General features: G+C 40.2%; 1 protein-coding gene across 4 annotated transcripts in view; it reads left to right on the top strand.

Moving 5' to 3' along the window:
* Nucleotides 1-15952, top strand: part of stox2b (storkhead box 2b) — a 139113-nt gene extending 123161 nt beyond the window's left edge. For 3 of the 4 annotated variants that reach the window (XM_009307745.5, XM_009307746.5, XM_001919406.9), the window contains exon 4: nt 7529-8986. In XM_009307745.5, coding sequence (XP_009306020.1) covers nt 7529-7718 — 190 coding nt within the window. In that variant the 3' untranslated portion in view covers nt 7719-8986. Of the gene's footprint in view, nt 1-7528; nt 8987-12232 lie in introns of those variants that run through there. The other variant, XR_012390200.1, reaches the window with a different exon arrangement.
* Nucleotides 15953-16705: the final 753 nt, after the last annotated feature.

Here is a 16705-nt window from a genome sequence, read left to right as displayed (position 1 = left end):
ACTTGCGTGGAGTAATATCTTGGGCTTAATGCTAATGTTCTATGAACCATGTTTTCACTAAAATGTAAGAGGTACGGAATACACCTTAATGTAGATCAACCACTACCATTTTTATAACTGCAACCTTTTGTAATGGTTTACTCTGTTGTGGTTTTGCTTTTGTTCAAAACAGATATTTTTGTTTAAATATTGTGTTGTTTTGGGTGCTCCTTTGGTCATTTTTGTCTAAATGAATGTCATGTTTGTATTGTAAGTGCTGCATTGTTGCATTGTGTGTTCTCACTAAAAATCCATTGGGTTAATTGACGTTGTTCTCAAAATTACCACATTACATAATGTATAAGCACACGTCTGTCACTTTATTGATATTTTGAGGCCTTACTTAATGAATTGCCTTGAGCACATGATGCAACTTGTGCAACTTTTACGTTGTACTGTTATCCCTGTCCTCCCCTTCAACCTGCATCCACACCCAATAATGTCGTCTTCCAAATGTCTGAAACCTCTCATTCTGCATACCTTCAGTGTATGTTTTCATGCTCAGACATTGCAGTGCAATAATGTTGACTCATAAAACACTTTAAAGTTGGATGCAAAGTCTGTTTCATAGATCAACATTCAACATTAAAAAAAGAGGCTCACTTTCATGCGGAATGATATCAAGAAGTTTGTGACGTCACAAAAAAATCTGACCTCTTGAACTGCTGAAATTGATGAAGTAGACATTTTCTGACTGTGTTTAGGAAAAATGTGATTGGATGAAGAAAAACAAGCACTGTACTGTTACTCAGGTCACCCTGTGAGGCAGAGCGGGTTAGAAACACTTCACCCTGCTTATCGCCAAAAAACCTGATGAGACATTTCAAACATTTGAGGAACAAAATGTGGCCCCCATGTTTTTTGTTTAGTTTTATTTTGATTGTGTTATTTCCCCCAAATTAAAGTATGTTGTTTTTCATACCGTGGTTCAGTTGCAGTTTATACCCTGTGTTTGTGTATTTGTTTTTGTTCTGTTCCTGTTCTGTTTTCATTCTCCCCTTTGGCATAAATGTACTGTTCCCAAAACAAATGTCCTGTTCCTAAAATATTAGAATGTCAGACAGCTTGTTAATTCCTTTTACTGTTTTATATAATATAATACTACAAGGCAAACACTATATTAACCTTTTAATGGCCATCAAAAATTATTGAAATCTTTGTTATTAGTGACACTGGTTGCCAGTTGGAAATACGTTTTCAAGGATGTATGTACTAACATCGAAAATCAAATATTGGTGCTGCGTTCACACCAGATGCAGATGAAGCATCAAGCGCGAGTGATTTACATGTTAAGTCAATGCAAAGACGTGATTAGACATCCTGCGGTGCGTTTCACGCAAATGAGGCAGCGCCAATGGCGTGTTTTGCGCTAGATAAGTGTTTGACATGCGAATCACTCAAATTGGAAAATCTGAACTTTAGCGGACATTTGCGCCACGTAACAAATCAGGAGCTTTCTCTTGTAGGGGCACGATTATGACGTAGAGCATTTTGTTGATGTCTCGAGGGGAAATTCTCTCGCCAACACCTGACAACAGCTTATCCATCTGGGCTCAGCTCAGTCAGAAACACAGCTGAAAACCTTCCTTATCCTGGTACAATTTCTGGAGGAGTTAATGAACTCACAGAGCTGGGTGCACCTCTGAAAGGATTTAGTGGACTCAGACATGGCGCCGGATGAATATATGCTGTTTTTCAGCCTTCCAAAAGCACACAAACAGAACTTTTATCTTTTCTCAGTAAAATCCATGTTAGCCATTTAGCAATGAAGCAAGAGTCACCAGGCCAAAAGAAGCCCTGCCCATGATACGAATATGCATCTATTAAGAAGTGAATTCAAAATGGTCTTGCATTTATTTACATGCGAATAGCATGACTTATTCGTGTGTGTTGCGTCTGGTGTGAACACAGCATGAGAGCCATTTAAGATGAATATGTAAACATGTGTTGTGCTCTTCTTTCAATAACAAAATAAACACAACAAAAATGATACTGGTAACAAATTTGCAGTTCAGAAAGCATTGATGTGTTTGCACAAGCTTTTAACTGTTTTTCACTATTGGGTTTAATGGTTCTGTTCTGGTCCCGTCATATTCCACAGTGGTGCTGCTAATGAAAATATTTGGAATGTGCTACAAATCAGTCATTGCCTTGGTAAAGTAAGTGTAATTTAAACAACATTGGTTGTAGTCAAACCATATCAAGAATTCTGGGCCAAGATACATTTGTAATTTTGTTCCAGGCTCACATGGAAACAACTACAACAGTACATGACTGTTCTTAGAACAGTTCGGCTTTCATTTTCATTGAAAACTCCCATGTAAAACGATAAATATGCAAATGTTCTTATGCATAGTCTCTTTAACACAATGGTCTCAAACTCAATTCCTGGAGCGTTACAGCTCTACAGCGTTTAGCTCCAACCACCTTCAACTCACACTAGAGCTGCATGACTCTGGCTAAAATGAGAATCACGATTGTTTTGCTCAAAATAAAGATTACGATTTTCTCACGATTCTGTAGATATAAAATAAAGGTTAATATAAGTAGGTTATTCTTATTGTTATTTCCCAAACATATGGTAAAACAACAATATTATATGTAGGTTTACTGTTGGTTAATATGCTACATTTTAAATAGACTTAATTAGAATTATTATGTTTGAGATGTGCTTGCAATCTGTCATTGACAACATTATTAGACCATTTTTTTCTACTGGTAAAATCAGACATTTGTAATTATCAGATTCCCTTTTGCATTATATTTAACATTATATAGGCTAGAGTAGTTTTACTGACAATGTTAAACATTCATTTAAAGGTGCAGTAGGTAATCTGCCAAAATGCTAACTGCTTAGCATATTATCTTTGGACGGCAGAGAAGGACTGTGATTCAAAGCCATGCCTCCTGAAATCAAAAACGCCCACACGGTGTCACACCAGCAGACAACCCACTAGTTCATTCGCCAGTTTAGATAGTGTTTGGCCGGCGGCGTGCAGGAATTCAATTTATTACTAAGCCATACTTGCATGCTATTTCAGAGCAATATTCAGGGTAGCATGGTAAACAGTACAGGAAGGCTGCTATTGTTCAAAAATGACCCAAAGTGAATATAAAAGCAACTTTAGCTCAATAAAGAAGGTGAGGTGGAATAGCGATATTAACTGATGTTTTGTTGTTAAACTAAATAAAAATCTACATTATCGATGCTGGAAAAGGTCCCTTGTAAAACTGAAAATAGTCATCAATCTTTCACCGGGAGATTTCAGTGGCTGAACAACACGTCTGTACAAATGTCATTCATAACACAACACAATCTGACGTACACTTAATAATAGTAATAAAAGTAATACTTCAGCCAAGGTGTTTTCCTTTCTCTAGCGTGCAAAAGTAACTCCAATACTGATTCAGGATTTTCAAAAGTTTCAATTCAGCATTTGATTTCACCGCGTCCGTGATTGTCTCGTCAACGTGCAGCACTCATGCAGGCGGGCACGTGCGAATGGCAGATCTGCGTGAACAGAGATGCGCAGAAGTCCGAATCTACGTTTGCTGACAGACAGTTTGAGCTACTTATCGGAATTATGGGAGATGTCGGCCCAACTCTATTTAATTGGATGAACATTTTTTAGTTTTATGCCTTACCCAGAATACATATAAACACATTTAGATCATTTACTTTAATCATTATTATTGTACTGTGAAGAGACTTTCAACCAGCACAACAACACATGCTTCTGAAGGCAATCACCTACTGCACCTTTAATGCACAACACTCTGTTCACTATGAAAGAAAAACAGATTAAATGCTTGTCATAATCATTACTCTAAAATGCATGATTACATGAAGACAGAAATTAAATTTTTTGAGTGAATTATACCCTATAAATAAAGTATGTGACACTTTTAACATCATTTGGAGGTGTTCATGTTGCTAAGCAATGTATGTAAAACAATATGAAAACTTGTGCAGCCGCCTTTGCTCCTCCTGAGATTGAAAATATAGTTGGCAAAATCGTAGAAATGCTGGATTAGGATCGTCTAGGGCAGGGATTGGCAAACTCGGTCCTGGAGGGCCGCTGTCCTGCACAGTTTAGCTCCAACTCTAATCAAACACACCTGCTTATAGATTTCTAGTGATCTTGAAGACGCTGAATAGTTTGTTCAGGTGTGTTTGACTAGTGTTGGAACAAAACTCAGCAGGGACACCGGCCCTCGAGGATCAAGTTTGCCCATCCCTGGTCTAGGGGGTCGAATCGAGGTCGCGATCTTTTTTCGATTAATCGTGCAGCTCTAACTCACACCTGCTTAATAGTGTCCAGAGGTCTTGAACACCTCAATAAATGGGATCAGCTGTGTTTGATTAGGGTTGGAGCAAAACTTTGCAGAGCTGCGGTCCTCCAGAAATCGAGTTGACACCTATGCTTTTAACACATCCAGCCTTTATGTAACTTTTAATAACAAACAAAAAAATGCAAATTTGCATGTGATATGCACAAAAACTAAAACACAGTGCCTGTATGGAGTTTACAGTAATTCCCCACACTCAAATTTGACCAGTCACATTTGAAGCGGACCAAATATTATATTCAGACTGTTTATGTACTGATCCGGTGTTAATACAAGTCTCAAACATGTTAAATTGGGGATGCCTGAGGTTTGAGCGCAACATCTAGGAACATAAAAATTCATGAATCATCTCCCTGAAACCTCCAGGTTTGTATTTCCCATTTAGTCATAGTCTTCTTTGTTTATTTTACTCCTGTACTGTCTTTCTGTTCTTTCTGTTCTGCTTTACTTACCTTTAGTATCGGAGTTGGGCAGAAATTTTGGATTAAAAGTTGAAATGCATATTTACAAGATACAGAATAGGAGTAAGAGGATGAGGAGTTTAATTGAGTTAAATAAGTTCAATTAATAAAATAAAAGAGCAAGATTTTAAAATAGAATATTAATTATTTTAGTATAAACTTAAGTACGACTAAAATAATGCAATTTTAAAATAGTTAATGTAGAACCAAGAAAAATTAATATTGAAATCAAGTGTTTTGGTCACACTTCACATTAAGGTTCATTAGTTATGGTTAAGTAATGCATTTACTAACAAGAACAAACAATGAACAATACATTTACTACAGTATTTATTAATGTTAATAAACGTTAGTTAATGAAAATACAGTTGTTCATTGTTAGTTCATGTTAACTCATGGTGCATTAACAATATGTTAACAAGCATGGACTTGAATGTTAATAATGCATTAGTAAATGTTCAATTATGATTAATAAATGCTGTTGTTCATGATTAGTTCATGTTAGTAAATGCATTAACTAATGAACCTTATTGTAAAGTGTTACCAGTTTTTTTTTTATGCAAAATCAAGATTAAATAAGATTCAAATAAATTATTACAAATAAATTATGCAGACTGTTAAAAAGTCACAAAAGAATAATCCAACACACTTTTTTAATATACTGAATTTTTTTTTAATGAAACAATTCCCATTTATATATTTTTTCATTTTGTGGTGAGCTTAAATTAATATTTAGTAATTTAGTAAAATACATGGCCAAAATTTGATTATAAAATAACTATAAATAAAGCATGGAGTGTAAAAATATCTATAATTAAATTTTTTATTTTTTTTTTTTTGGTATTTGTTTTTATATTTGCAATTGCAAGTTTTGTATTCTTTGTATTCAGTTCTGACTTTTGAGATATAATCTCACATTTGCAAGTTACAAAGTCCAAAACTAGAAAATAAAACATGATATAAATAGATAAATTTGATTTTTGTACAACATTTATGCATTTTACATGTTGATTTCTCTCACATATGGATGAACCTTTAGGGGACTGACTGGAAACATACATAATGTGTTTAGTATATTGCAAAACAGCTGACTCCGAAAATATGGGGTACACTCCACTTTTTTTTTTTTTTTTTTTTGGAAATAGGCTTATTTCACAATTACACTAGTGTTAAAGTCGCTTTAACCATTTTATAATCCATTCACCCGGTCTCCAGGTCTAGAGAACACCTTAAGTTTATCTTTGAATTGAATTAGACCATTAGCATCTCATTTAAAAAAAATGGCTTGATTGTTTTATAACTTAGCTTGAAACCGAAACAAATTTTTCATGGCACTCTAGCTATAAACTATCTGCAGCAGGCTCAATGATTTTTCACAGTGCTTTTACCTAGTTACCTGACTATTTTCAAGTGATGCATAATATCATTGCACCTGCTGCAGGCATGGTATGGCAGCAAAGTTTCTTGATTATTACACCAGACTGAGAGTAGGGTTTTCGAGATTCCATTAATTAATCTTATGATACTAAACCAGCTGAAATATCACGATATCAAATAGTATTGCCATACTGTAATTTATAACTCATGATTTCACTTTGTGAGTCGTTCTTTTTAAGAGATTGTCGCGGTTGTTGTAGCTACTAAATCATATTACCAGGAACAGAAATGAAGCAAAATGAACTGAAGCATTAAAAAACGTGCAATAGGCTACCATAAAAGGCGCAATTTCCACACAGTTTTGCAACCTTAAAGAGCTCCACAGACTATTAAAATTAAATTGTTTATTGTTGCACAAATGTGAGCATTTTAGTGACTTTTCCTCAAGCAACATTATGTATCGTAGAGTAGATAGACCGTTAATAACGATACTACCGTTTACAAACTACAGTGGCACTGCCAGTATTTTAGAGCCATAGTATTGCGATACTACTATAGTAGCGGTAAACTGCAACTCTAACTGAGAGTATTCAATGCAATCTATGCAATCTCATGGCAATACGTAACTTTTTGATTTAGTGGCTAATTCGTATGAATTCGTACGATCTAATTCATACAATTTAGTACGATTTGCTCATCACCCAATGACGGCTGGGGTTAGGGGTGGGGTTGGGTGCCACGCCTCCTTTTTAAAATCATACATTTTTGTACGACTGAACTTGTATGAATTTGTACGAATTACCCACTAAACTGACAAAACGTGACGTTTCCTCGTTAGATCAGGCTGGAGTACTATATATTTTTTCTGTCGGTCTTATACAAGATGATACAACAGAAGAGAGTCAAGCATTACATAAGAAAAATTATCAAAACTCTCTTTTTTTTAGCGAGATGCTAATGGTCTAATCTGATTCAATGATTTATGCTAAGCTAAAAGTAAACTCAACTGTTTAACTCTAGGGAATGTAATAAAATGAGCTTATGAGTGTTTAATATATTCTGATTCTGCTTCCTTAGAAGCTAATTAGAGTTCTCATCCTCTTTCACCTTCAGATTCTGGACTTAATCGTAGATTAAATCGTACGATTCTGCAGTGTGCACAACTCTGATAACGCAACTGTGACTCCTATCTCCTGACTAACCTCCATCTTTGCTCCTTTTCAGCATTGCGACTAATCATATCTGCTTTCTCCATAACACTGTCCTTCTCTTTCCTCTTCTGTCCTTCTGCACTGCTTCAGCACGAGGGAAAGCCTTGCTTCCAACACCTCCAGTAACGTGGAAAACAGCAGGCGGCAGAACATGGCTTTGAGTCCAGGACACATGGGCACCAAAAGACCCCCTCCACCCTACCAGCCACCCAGCTTCCGCACCGTCCGAGAGCCACCCGCAAACCGCACCGAGAAACAGGCCTCCATCACCAGCGTGTAGAGAGACGCCGAAACACCACACCGCACCAGGACTGTTACCATCACACAGGCAGGACAAATCCTAGCTCGCATTCATTTCAGAAACCATCCCACCGGAGGTATCTTTGGCTCTTTTTGGATATTTCTAACAAACGAACGAACACTGCTGCAGACAAACGAGTCGCTTGGTTCATGGTGTGTGGGATCAAATCCATCTGTAGGTGTCCTTTATAGCTCAATGTGTCCACTACGGGTCTCGACTGTCTTCTGATCCAAACTTCTGATGCCTCTTCTTCATCCGTCGCTGTGTCCGGTGTTTCATTCCGTACGCTCAGGTCCCTCTGAACTCCGGCCGAACCATATAAAGGCCACTTAAAATCTCCCTGGAAATCTGAACAAGCTCTTGTGTTATCGCTGGATTCGGTTTAGCGCGTCCTTGTGTATCGTCCGGCGTCCTGGGAATTTTCGTTCTGGGATGAAACTTCAACGAAACATACCACCATCATGGCATTATTTGTTTATATACTTAAAAAAAAAACACCAATTTACATACTACTGGTGCTTTCGCATTGAATGGACCATTTAAAAATTACGAACAAACAAAAAAAACGAACTTGGAATCCATTTTTATTTCTTTCTTGCCGATTTTCGCTTTTAACCAGGTGCTCAACGACTAGACGACACAGAATACACACATTACTACCTCCACTATTTGTACAGTCGTATAGAGGGAGACAAGAGTGACGCCCATCCCCGCTTTAGGACCGCCGTTTTAGACAATTCACTATCAGCTTGCGAAATGTGAATGTACTGCTAGTGCTTTTTCAGTCACATCTCCATCATCCTACTGTTCTCATACTGCAGGTAGAGCCAAATCTCATTGTACTAGAGAGGAGACTTTGTGTAGAGTTCGGATTCATTGTAGGACCCATATAGAGTGGAGAATTTAGACCTTCATATCTCTGATACGTCCAGTTATTCATGTTCAGTTATTTATTGTTATTATTATGATTATTGCAATTAGTTTCTTTCAAGTTCTTTTAGTACACAAATTCATGGTGAGCATTAGAACAATATTTCGCGGATTCTTGTGATGTGGGGCAAAACATGTCAGTTTTTTCTTCTGTCGATTGATTTGTGATGGTCACTAACAAATTGAACATTTCTAATCAAACTAATCAAAAGGGACATTTATAAAACATTTCTGTTTCAATTATATGCTGTTCTTTCAATTGTTTTATTCATCCTGAAGAAAATAAAAAATATATATCAAAAGTGTAAAATTGTACATGTCACGGTCGGTGAGGGAAAAAAGGAGTGCAGACCCAATTGCAGAAAAGATGTAGAAATATTTATTACAAACTACAAATAAAAATAAAAGGCAAAACAAAACTACCCCGAAGGGGAAAACATGAATTAAAAAGGCAAAAACAAACTTGACAGGGCTGGCAGGACAAAACAGGACTGGAGACAACAAGACAAGGTAATATCGACGACGAACTGACAAAGGACTGAAAACATGAGGGGGATTATAAAGCAAAAAAGTAAATTGACAAACAGGTGAACACAATTAACTAATAATGGGTAAACAAGGAGGGTGGGACTAGACAATAGACGGGAGAGCGCATGACACAGAGAGACAATACAAGCCATGCGCTCACATAACAACACTGAAGCACACGACAAAAGCACGTGACCACAATGTAAACACCAAGCCACGTGCTTTGACAAGAGACGCAAGACACGAGCACACGATAGATAAATACCTTACCGTGCGCTCACACATAAGCAACGCGCATGCTTCATCTCAGCGCCAACCAAAACTGAAACCAACTAGACGGAGGCGCCGAGAATAAAGCAGCGCGCTGCTGACAGAACAAACACAAACACTAGTACAAGAGCGCGCGCGTCTGAGGGACGCAGAGCGTGCGCGGCCACATCAAGTGGCAGCGCGCACACTCTGCGTACACCCACGACGGCGCGCGCGCGCACACAGAGACAGAAACAGGACCAGACGTGGAGTAGTGTCAGAGCTCTGCCACCAAAACAAGAATTTACAAGACCAAAGTGGCAGAACCCTGACACTAGCCCCCCCCCAAAAGGGACGCCACCTGGCGTCCCTAAAGGGAACATCCAACAAGGTACAAGACAGACAAGAAACACTACAAGACAACAAAACTGGCAACATCAACAGACACAAGACAGGGAGGTGAACAGGCAAGACGACATGAAGGGGGGGAGGGAGGGAAGCCAAGCCAGACCCAAAACGACAAACAAGGGAGGGATGGGAGGGCAAGACAAGGGAGGATCAGTCCAGGGTGGGACCGGAGGAACTGTCCAGGGTGGGTCCAGCGGGTCAGGAGCCCCAGCAGGGAACCAGGGTGGAGCCGGTGGGTCCGTCCAGGGTGGAGGAAAGGAACACCAGGGAGGAGCAGGAGGGACGACCCAGGGAGAGTCTATCAGGGGAGACAAGGCAGGAGGTCGGTGGGGAGCCGGCTGGGCTGGAGGCCTGTGGGGAGCCGGCTGTGCTAGAAGCGGCTGGGCTGAAGCCGGCAGGGCTGGAGACCAGAGGGGAGCCGGCAGGGCAGGGAGCTGGGCTGGTGCCGGCAGGGCTAGACGTCTGGTTGGCGCCGGCAGGGCAAGGAGCCGGGCTGGGGCCGGCAGGGCAAGACGTCTGGGTGGTGCCGGCAGGGCAAGGGGCCGGGCTGGGGTCGGCTGGGCAAGACGTCTGGGTGGCGCCGGCAGGGCTAGACGTCTGGTTGGCGCCGGCAGGGCAAGGCGTCTGGGTGGCGCCGGCAGGGCAAGGAGCTGGGCTGATGCCGGCTGGGCAAGACGTCTGGGTGGCGCCGGCAGGGCAAGGAGCCGGGCTGGGGCCGGCTGGGCAAGACGTCTGGGTGGCGTCGGCAGGGCAAGGAGCCGGGCTGGTGCCGGCAGGGCTAGACGTCTGGTTGATGCCGGCAGGGCAAGGAGCCGGACTGGGACCGGCACTGAGTGGCGCTCAGGGGCTGGAGCCGACACTGGAGGGCGCTCAGGGGCTGGAGCCGACACTGGAGGGCGCTCAGGGGCTGGAGCCGACACTGGAGGGCGCTCAGGGGCTGGAGCCGACACTGGAGGGCGCTCAGGGGCTGGAGCCGTTGTGGTGGAGGAGCCCTTTCTCCTCCGACGCTTCCTTGGTCTGGGTGGCGGGAAGCTGGCCACCTCTTCAGACACTGCAGCATACTCCACTGCCTGCTGGACTGATGCAGTGTCTGTTGCGGGTGCTTCACTGGGTGATGCTGCAGCCAGTGTTGTAGCTGGGTGGGCTGCAGCAGGTTCCGTCACCAATAGAGGGGTAACAATAGAGGAAGACCTGTTCCTCCTCCTCAGTTTCCTCTTCTCTGTGGGAGGCAGCAGTGAGCTGGGTTCAGGTTGGTCTGTTGGTGGAAGAACAGAGCAGATTCTCTCCTGACGACATTCATGGGCAACTTGATTAACCATATGGTCCACAAACTGTTTGTACGAGTAGCCCACCAATCTCTGTATCTGCAGAGGATAGAGGGGTTTATCAAGAGCGAAGTTCAGGAGATTCAAAAGAGCCCAGTCATTGAACCCAAGCCCCTCTGCTGCCATACGGAACCTCTCCGCAAACTCCTTTATCTCAGAGCCATGTTGCCGCAGCGCATGCAGACGGAGAAGCTGTGGCATGTGGCTGAGGAAGGAGTCATCCTTCTGCTGGGTCCTCATTTTGGTCAGTTCGTACTGTCACGGTCGGTGAGGGAAAAAAGGAGTGCAGACCCAATTGCAGAAAAGATGTAGAAATATTTATTACAAACTACAAATAAAAATAAAAGGCAAAACAAAACTACCCCGAAGGGGAAAACATGAATTAAAAAGGCAAAAACAAACTTGACAGGGCTGGCAGGACAAAACAGGACTGGAGACAACAAGACAAGGTAATATCGACGACGAACTGACAAAGGACTGAAAACATGAGGGGGATTATAAAGCAAAAAAGTAAATTGACAAACAGGTGAACACAATTAACTAATAATGGGTAAACAAGGAGGGTGGGACTAGACAATAGACGGGAGAGCGCATGACACAGAGAGACAATACAAGCCATGCGCTCACATAACGCAACACTGAGGCACACGACAAAAGCACGTGACCACAATGTAAACACCAAGCCACGTGCTTTGACAAGAGACGCAAGACACGAGCACACGATAGATAAATACCTTACCGTGCGCTCACACATAAGCAACGCGCATGCTTCATCTCAGCGCCAACCAAAACTGAAACCAACTAGACGGAGGCGCCGAGAATAAAGCAGCGCGCTGCTGACAGAACAAACACAAACACTAGTACAAGAGCGCGCGCGTCTGAGGGACGCAGAGCGTGCGCGGCCACATCAAGTGGCAGCGCGCACACTCTGCGTACACCCACGACGGCGCGCGCGCGCACACAGAGACAGAAACAGGACCAGACGTGGAGTAGTGTCAGAGCTCTGCCACCAAAACAAGAATTTACAAGACCAAAGTGGCAGAACCCTGACAGTACAACTTCAAAATTGATAATAAATTATAATAAACAGTTTTTTTTTATTTCCTGATCATAATTTGGCAGGTCCATCAGACACATCATCATAAAAAAGTCTGGGATTTAAGATGATTTAAGTTTTTTGATATTTCAAAACTTCAAAATTAAAGTGGCTACTGTAGTTAATACTTGTGTGCAGCAAAATATGTTGTAATAAGGTCGTATTTTCTTCATTCTTAAAGTTGAATCCTGATCAGTCACCATTTACAAAACAAATTTAGCATTAATCATCCTGTCAAATATTATGAATTGACTCGGATAAAGGTGGCGCAGTAGGTAGTGCTGTAACCTCACAGCAAGAAGGTCGCTGGTTCAAACCTCGGCTGGGTCAGTTGCCGTTTCTGTGTGGAGTTTGCATGGTCTTTCTGCATTTGCGTGGGTTTCCTCTGGGTGCTCCGTTTTACCCCACAGTCCAAAGACATGTGGTACAGGTGAATTGGGTGAGCTAAATTGTCCGTGGTGTTTGAGTGTGAATGAGTGTGTATGGATGTTTCCCAGAGATGGGTTGCAGCTGGAAGGGCATCCGCTGCATAGAAACATATGCTGGATAAGTAGGCGGTTCATTCTGCTGTGGCGACCCCGAATTAATAAAGGAACTAAGCCTAAAAATAAAATAAATGAATGACTCGAATTAATGTATGTTGAATATTGGTGGACCAAATTTATTTCTAAAGGGGAAAATATTGTGCTGAAGGAAATTCAAGGTCTAATTCTAATGTAGTTTATAATTTCCAATCATAGGAAAATGTTTTTATAAAATATGCACACATTGACTATTATTTGTATGCTTACGATGTTGAAATTTCCATGGTCTGTTGAAATTCTTTATTCCGATTGGCTGTACCGTGTGCAATTTAACTCACAGCTAGTTCCAGTCAGTTTTGATCACAAATCACAAATTTACTGGTCACAAAAACCAGCTCACAAATCTTTGTGAAGAGGTAGCTAACTCATGTTACTATGAGCTAATAGATGTCACCTTGTGTTTTACACACACACACACACACACAAACAAACAAAATCTTGTGCGCATGCGCTCTCTGATTCAAAGCGGGGAAATTTCGATGTGTAATAACTAGGGCCAGACGGAATTTGCAGACATTTTTTGCTATTTCTGCACAGAGTTTTGTTAAAAATCTGTGGATTTATGAGGAATGAGTTTGGGAGTATCATAACTAAAACCTTAATATATGAACTAAAAAGTAATATCTTTTTAACTTGTATTTAATGTTTACAATGCAAACACAGTTAGATCCACTTTATTTGGTAAACAAAGCAAGTCTTCTATTTAAAGAGTTCACACAAAAAATATGTGTGAGAGCCCATAAAATCCTTGAGCCCAGGGCTCCCTCCCTTTGCAAGACGAAAGGGGAGTTTGAGCTTAGGTAGATCTTGAGAACTCCCCTGCTGTAGTAACTAATGAACAGATAGTGATTGCTCTTAAGAGATAACTACTTACTAGAAGCAGGACTATGGTGGCGATTTGGATGAGTCAATTATCTTAAGTTGCATGTTTTTGGACAGTAAGAGGAAACTGGGAAACCCACGTGAGCACGGGGAGAGTGCAAATTCCACACAGAAACGTCTGCTGGTTTGGTAAAACTTGGAACCAAAGACGTTCTTGCTGTGAGGCGACAGTGCTAAGCACCTGGCCACCATGACACCCAACTAGGAAAAAGGAGGAGTACGGGTGGAAGGGGGGATTCTTCAAAACGAAGATAGCAGTGGTACGTAACCCAGGGTATTTGTAGTAGCTTAGGAGTTGTCTGATTGGCGCATTGAAAATTGGGTAATGCGGATCCAGCCGCTAGCAATCATACGCATGTGATCCTCTCGAAATTAGTTTATAAATAAACTTCACATAATATATCTACTAAAAGACATTTTCATAGTAGTCAAAAATATTTCTGAAATTAATTCAATAACTAAATAAATATAGATTAACACACATTTACACAAGAAAATAAACAGAATCAATGACGGGCTAAAAAATCTGCGGAAATCTGCAGAATTCTGCGTGCGCAGAATCTGTGCGGGCGTAGTCATAACCAGGGCCAGACGGAATCTGCGGACATTTTTTGCTATTTCTGCGGAAAAATTTGGTAAAAATCTGCGGATTTCTGCGGAATTATTTTGGGAGTATCCAGCGGAGTATCATAACTAAAACCTCAATATATAAAATAAAAAGTAATAAATTACTGAATAAAAACTGAATAATTTCAGATTTACACACAAGTAAATAAACAGAATTAATGCTGGGCTAAAAATCTGCGGAATTCTGCGCGCGCAGATTCCGTGTGGGCCTAGTCATAACTGACAAACATGTGGTCAAATATTGTGCTGCCAATAGCATAACTAATTTTACTTGTCTAAATGAACCTGGAACAACGGTGATAATCAACAGCTTGCCATTATTATGTTTTATAAAGTCCTTTAATGCAATGCCAATCCGTGATTATCCCCTCATGTTTCATATTCAGTAATTGTGAGCATATTTTTCATTCAAAACATCAACATTAAAACTAGTTGCTGGCATCAAAAATCGGCAGGGGTGGACTTAGTGATTTGAGGGCCCTAAGCGGCAGCTTACCTCGCTTATTGGTTTAGTCAGCCCCTGACTATCGGTTGTCTATCCTAAAAACAGCAGTCATATACTAAATGTTTCACCACTAAAGTATTATCTTACTTTTTGATGGTGAACTGATGTTTTGCGCTTTTCTTCTGTGAACCGGAAACCGCTCTTTCTTGAATTTGTTTGGCTGTCTCATGTCGTTACACTTCAATTGCGCACTATTTTTGTATAATCTAACAGGCTGCAGTATATTATTAAATGTATTATATTACCAGACATAAATACACTATTCAGATGTTGTATTTAAAGACAATTATTAGGTTTTTGTGTAAAGGACTAGTTCTTACACGTCTCATTGAAACCCTTCTGTTGTTGGCTGTAACTTAAATCAGTGAGCGTAGAGATATGAAACTGTAATGCGGTTCCCTAAAAATAATTGCACACTTTAGAGCCAACCACAAACAAGCATTCATTAGTTAATACACGCTGAAGTTCTGTGGCATGTTTTGTCCCAGCATTCCAGAATCAATTGTTTGTAAGTTCATTTTTTAAAAATAAGTTATGGTTAAATTCTAAGTCTTTTCTTTTGTGCAGTGACGTTCACCGCTCGGTTTAGTGAACGTTTGTCATATTCATCCGCGTACGAGTTCTAGAGGACTGTAAAATGTCACGCTCTCCAATAAACGGATAAACTGCAGCCAGGACTACCTTCTTCTACCATTTTTGCACTAATGCCTGTTCTCTGGTGACTGTAAAAAGAAAAAGGAAGGGAAAAAAAAATCATCCAAACGGATGTTCTGTTTATATTGAACATATTTCATACGAAATACTGATAGTCCATGAAATGTCTTCCCTAAACATGATGGATTTCTTATGGTTCTCAATAACATTGTTCTCCTTATTGTGACATTACGTCATTCTGTAAGAGATGGCTATCTGTCAAGCTGAGTATAAAAACCTACAAGGGGGATTTTTTGGGTAAAGTCTATAATATTTAAAAAACTCCCCGTTTGTGCAGTTGTGCTGTTAAATGTTTTAGTGTACTAAATCCCTCCCTTGGGGATTGTGTAACTTTTTAAGACAATAAAATAACATGACATGTTTAATTTAACCGTGTGATCTCTGTCGAGGTCAGTGCCATGTTGGTCTTTCGGTTGTGGTGATTTGCACAGCTGTGGATAATGAGATGGAGAATGAGGAAAACTACCACAGATGACCACTAGAGAGTGCTCATTGTTTTTATAAAAAAATACACAAAGGTTATTCAGTGGAATATCTGAAGAACATTGAACATCAAATAGCTTTAAATTACATAAGTTCTTTCAAGAACTATAAGGTTCTTTGGGGAAAATGAAAATGGTTCTTCTTTTGCATAGCCACAAACCACCCATTTTGGAATATTCACAGTTTTTGGAAGGGTGTATGCAATATAAAGTAATTCTCACATGCTTCAGGGTATTTTGACATAATATAAATTCACTTTTTTTTTCTTTTAGAACACCTAAATCTTTTTGTTTGGTTTCATTCTGGGTGTTTCATGCTGTGTTAAGCCACTTTTAGTTATAAAACTAAAACAATATTTGTTACCAATAATCAATCAATGAAAATGGAAAACATTTGTTTTATTGTTGTTATTATTATTTTAACTAATCACCCACAATATGCTGCAAAGTTGATTCAATTGACTAAATTAACTATGGAGTCATTCTGGTGTCTGAATCATATAAGAGTGTTTACAAATACAGTGTGTTTATGGTCACCTTGGAATTATAAGGTTGTATCTGTGTTCTGAATGATTTTGAGATATTGAGCTTCACAGTGTTTGCATTCCATAGCAAACTCTGTGTGTGTGTGTGTGT

This window comes from Danio rerio, chromosome 14 (genome assembly GCF_049306965.1).
Source record: "Danio rerio strain Tuebingen ecotype United States chromosome 14, GRCz12tu, whole genome shotgun sequence".
NCBI lineage: Eukaryota > Metazoa > Chordata > Actinopteri > Cypriniformes > Danionidae > Danio > Danio rerio.
Note: the sequence above shows the minus strand (reverse complement) of the source record. Positions and strands in the feature narration are given on the sequence as shown.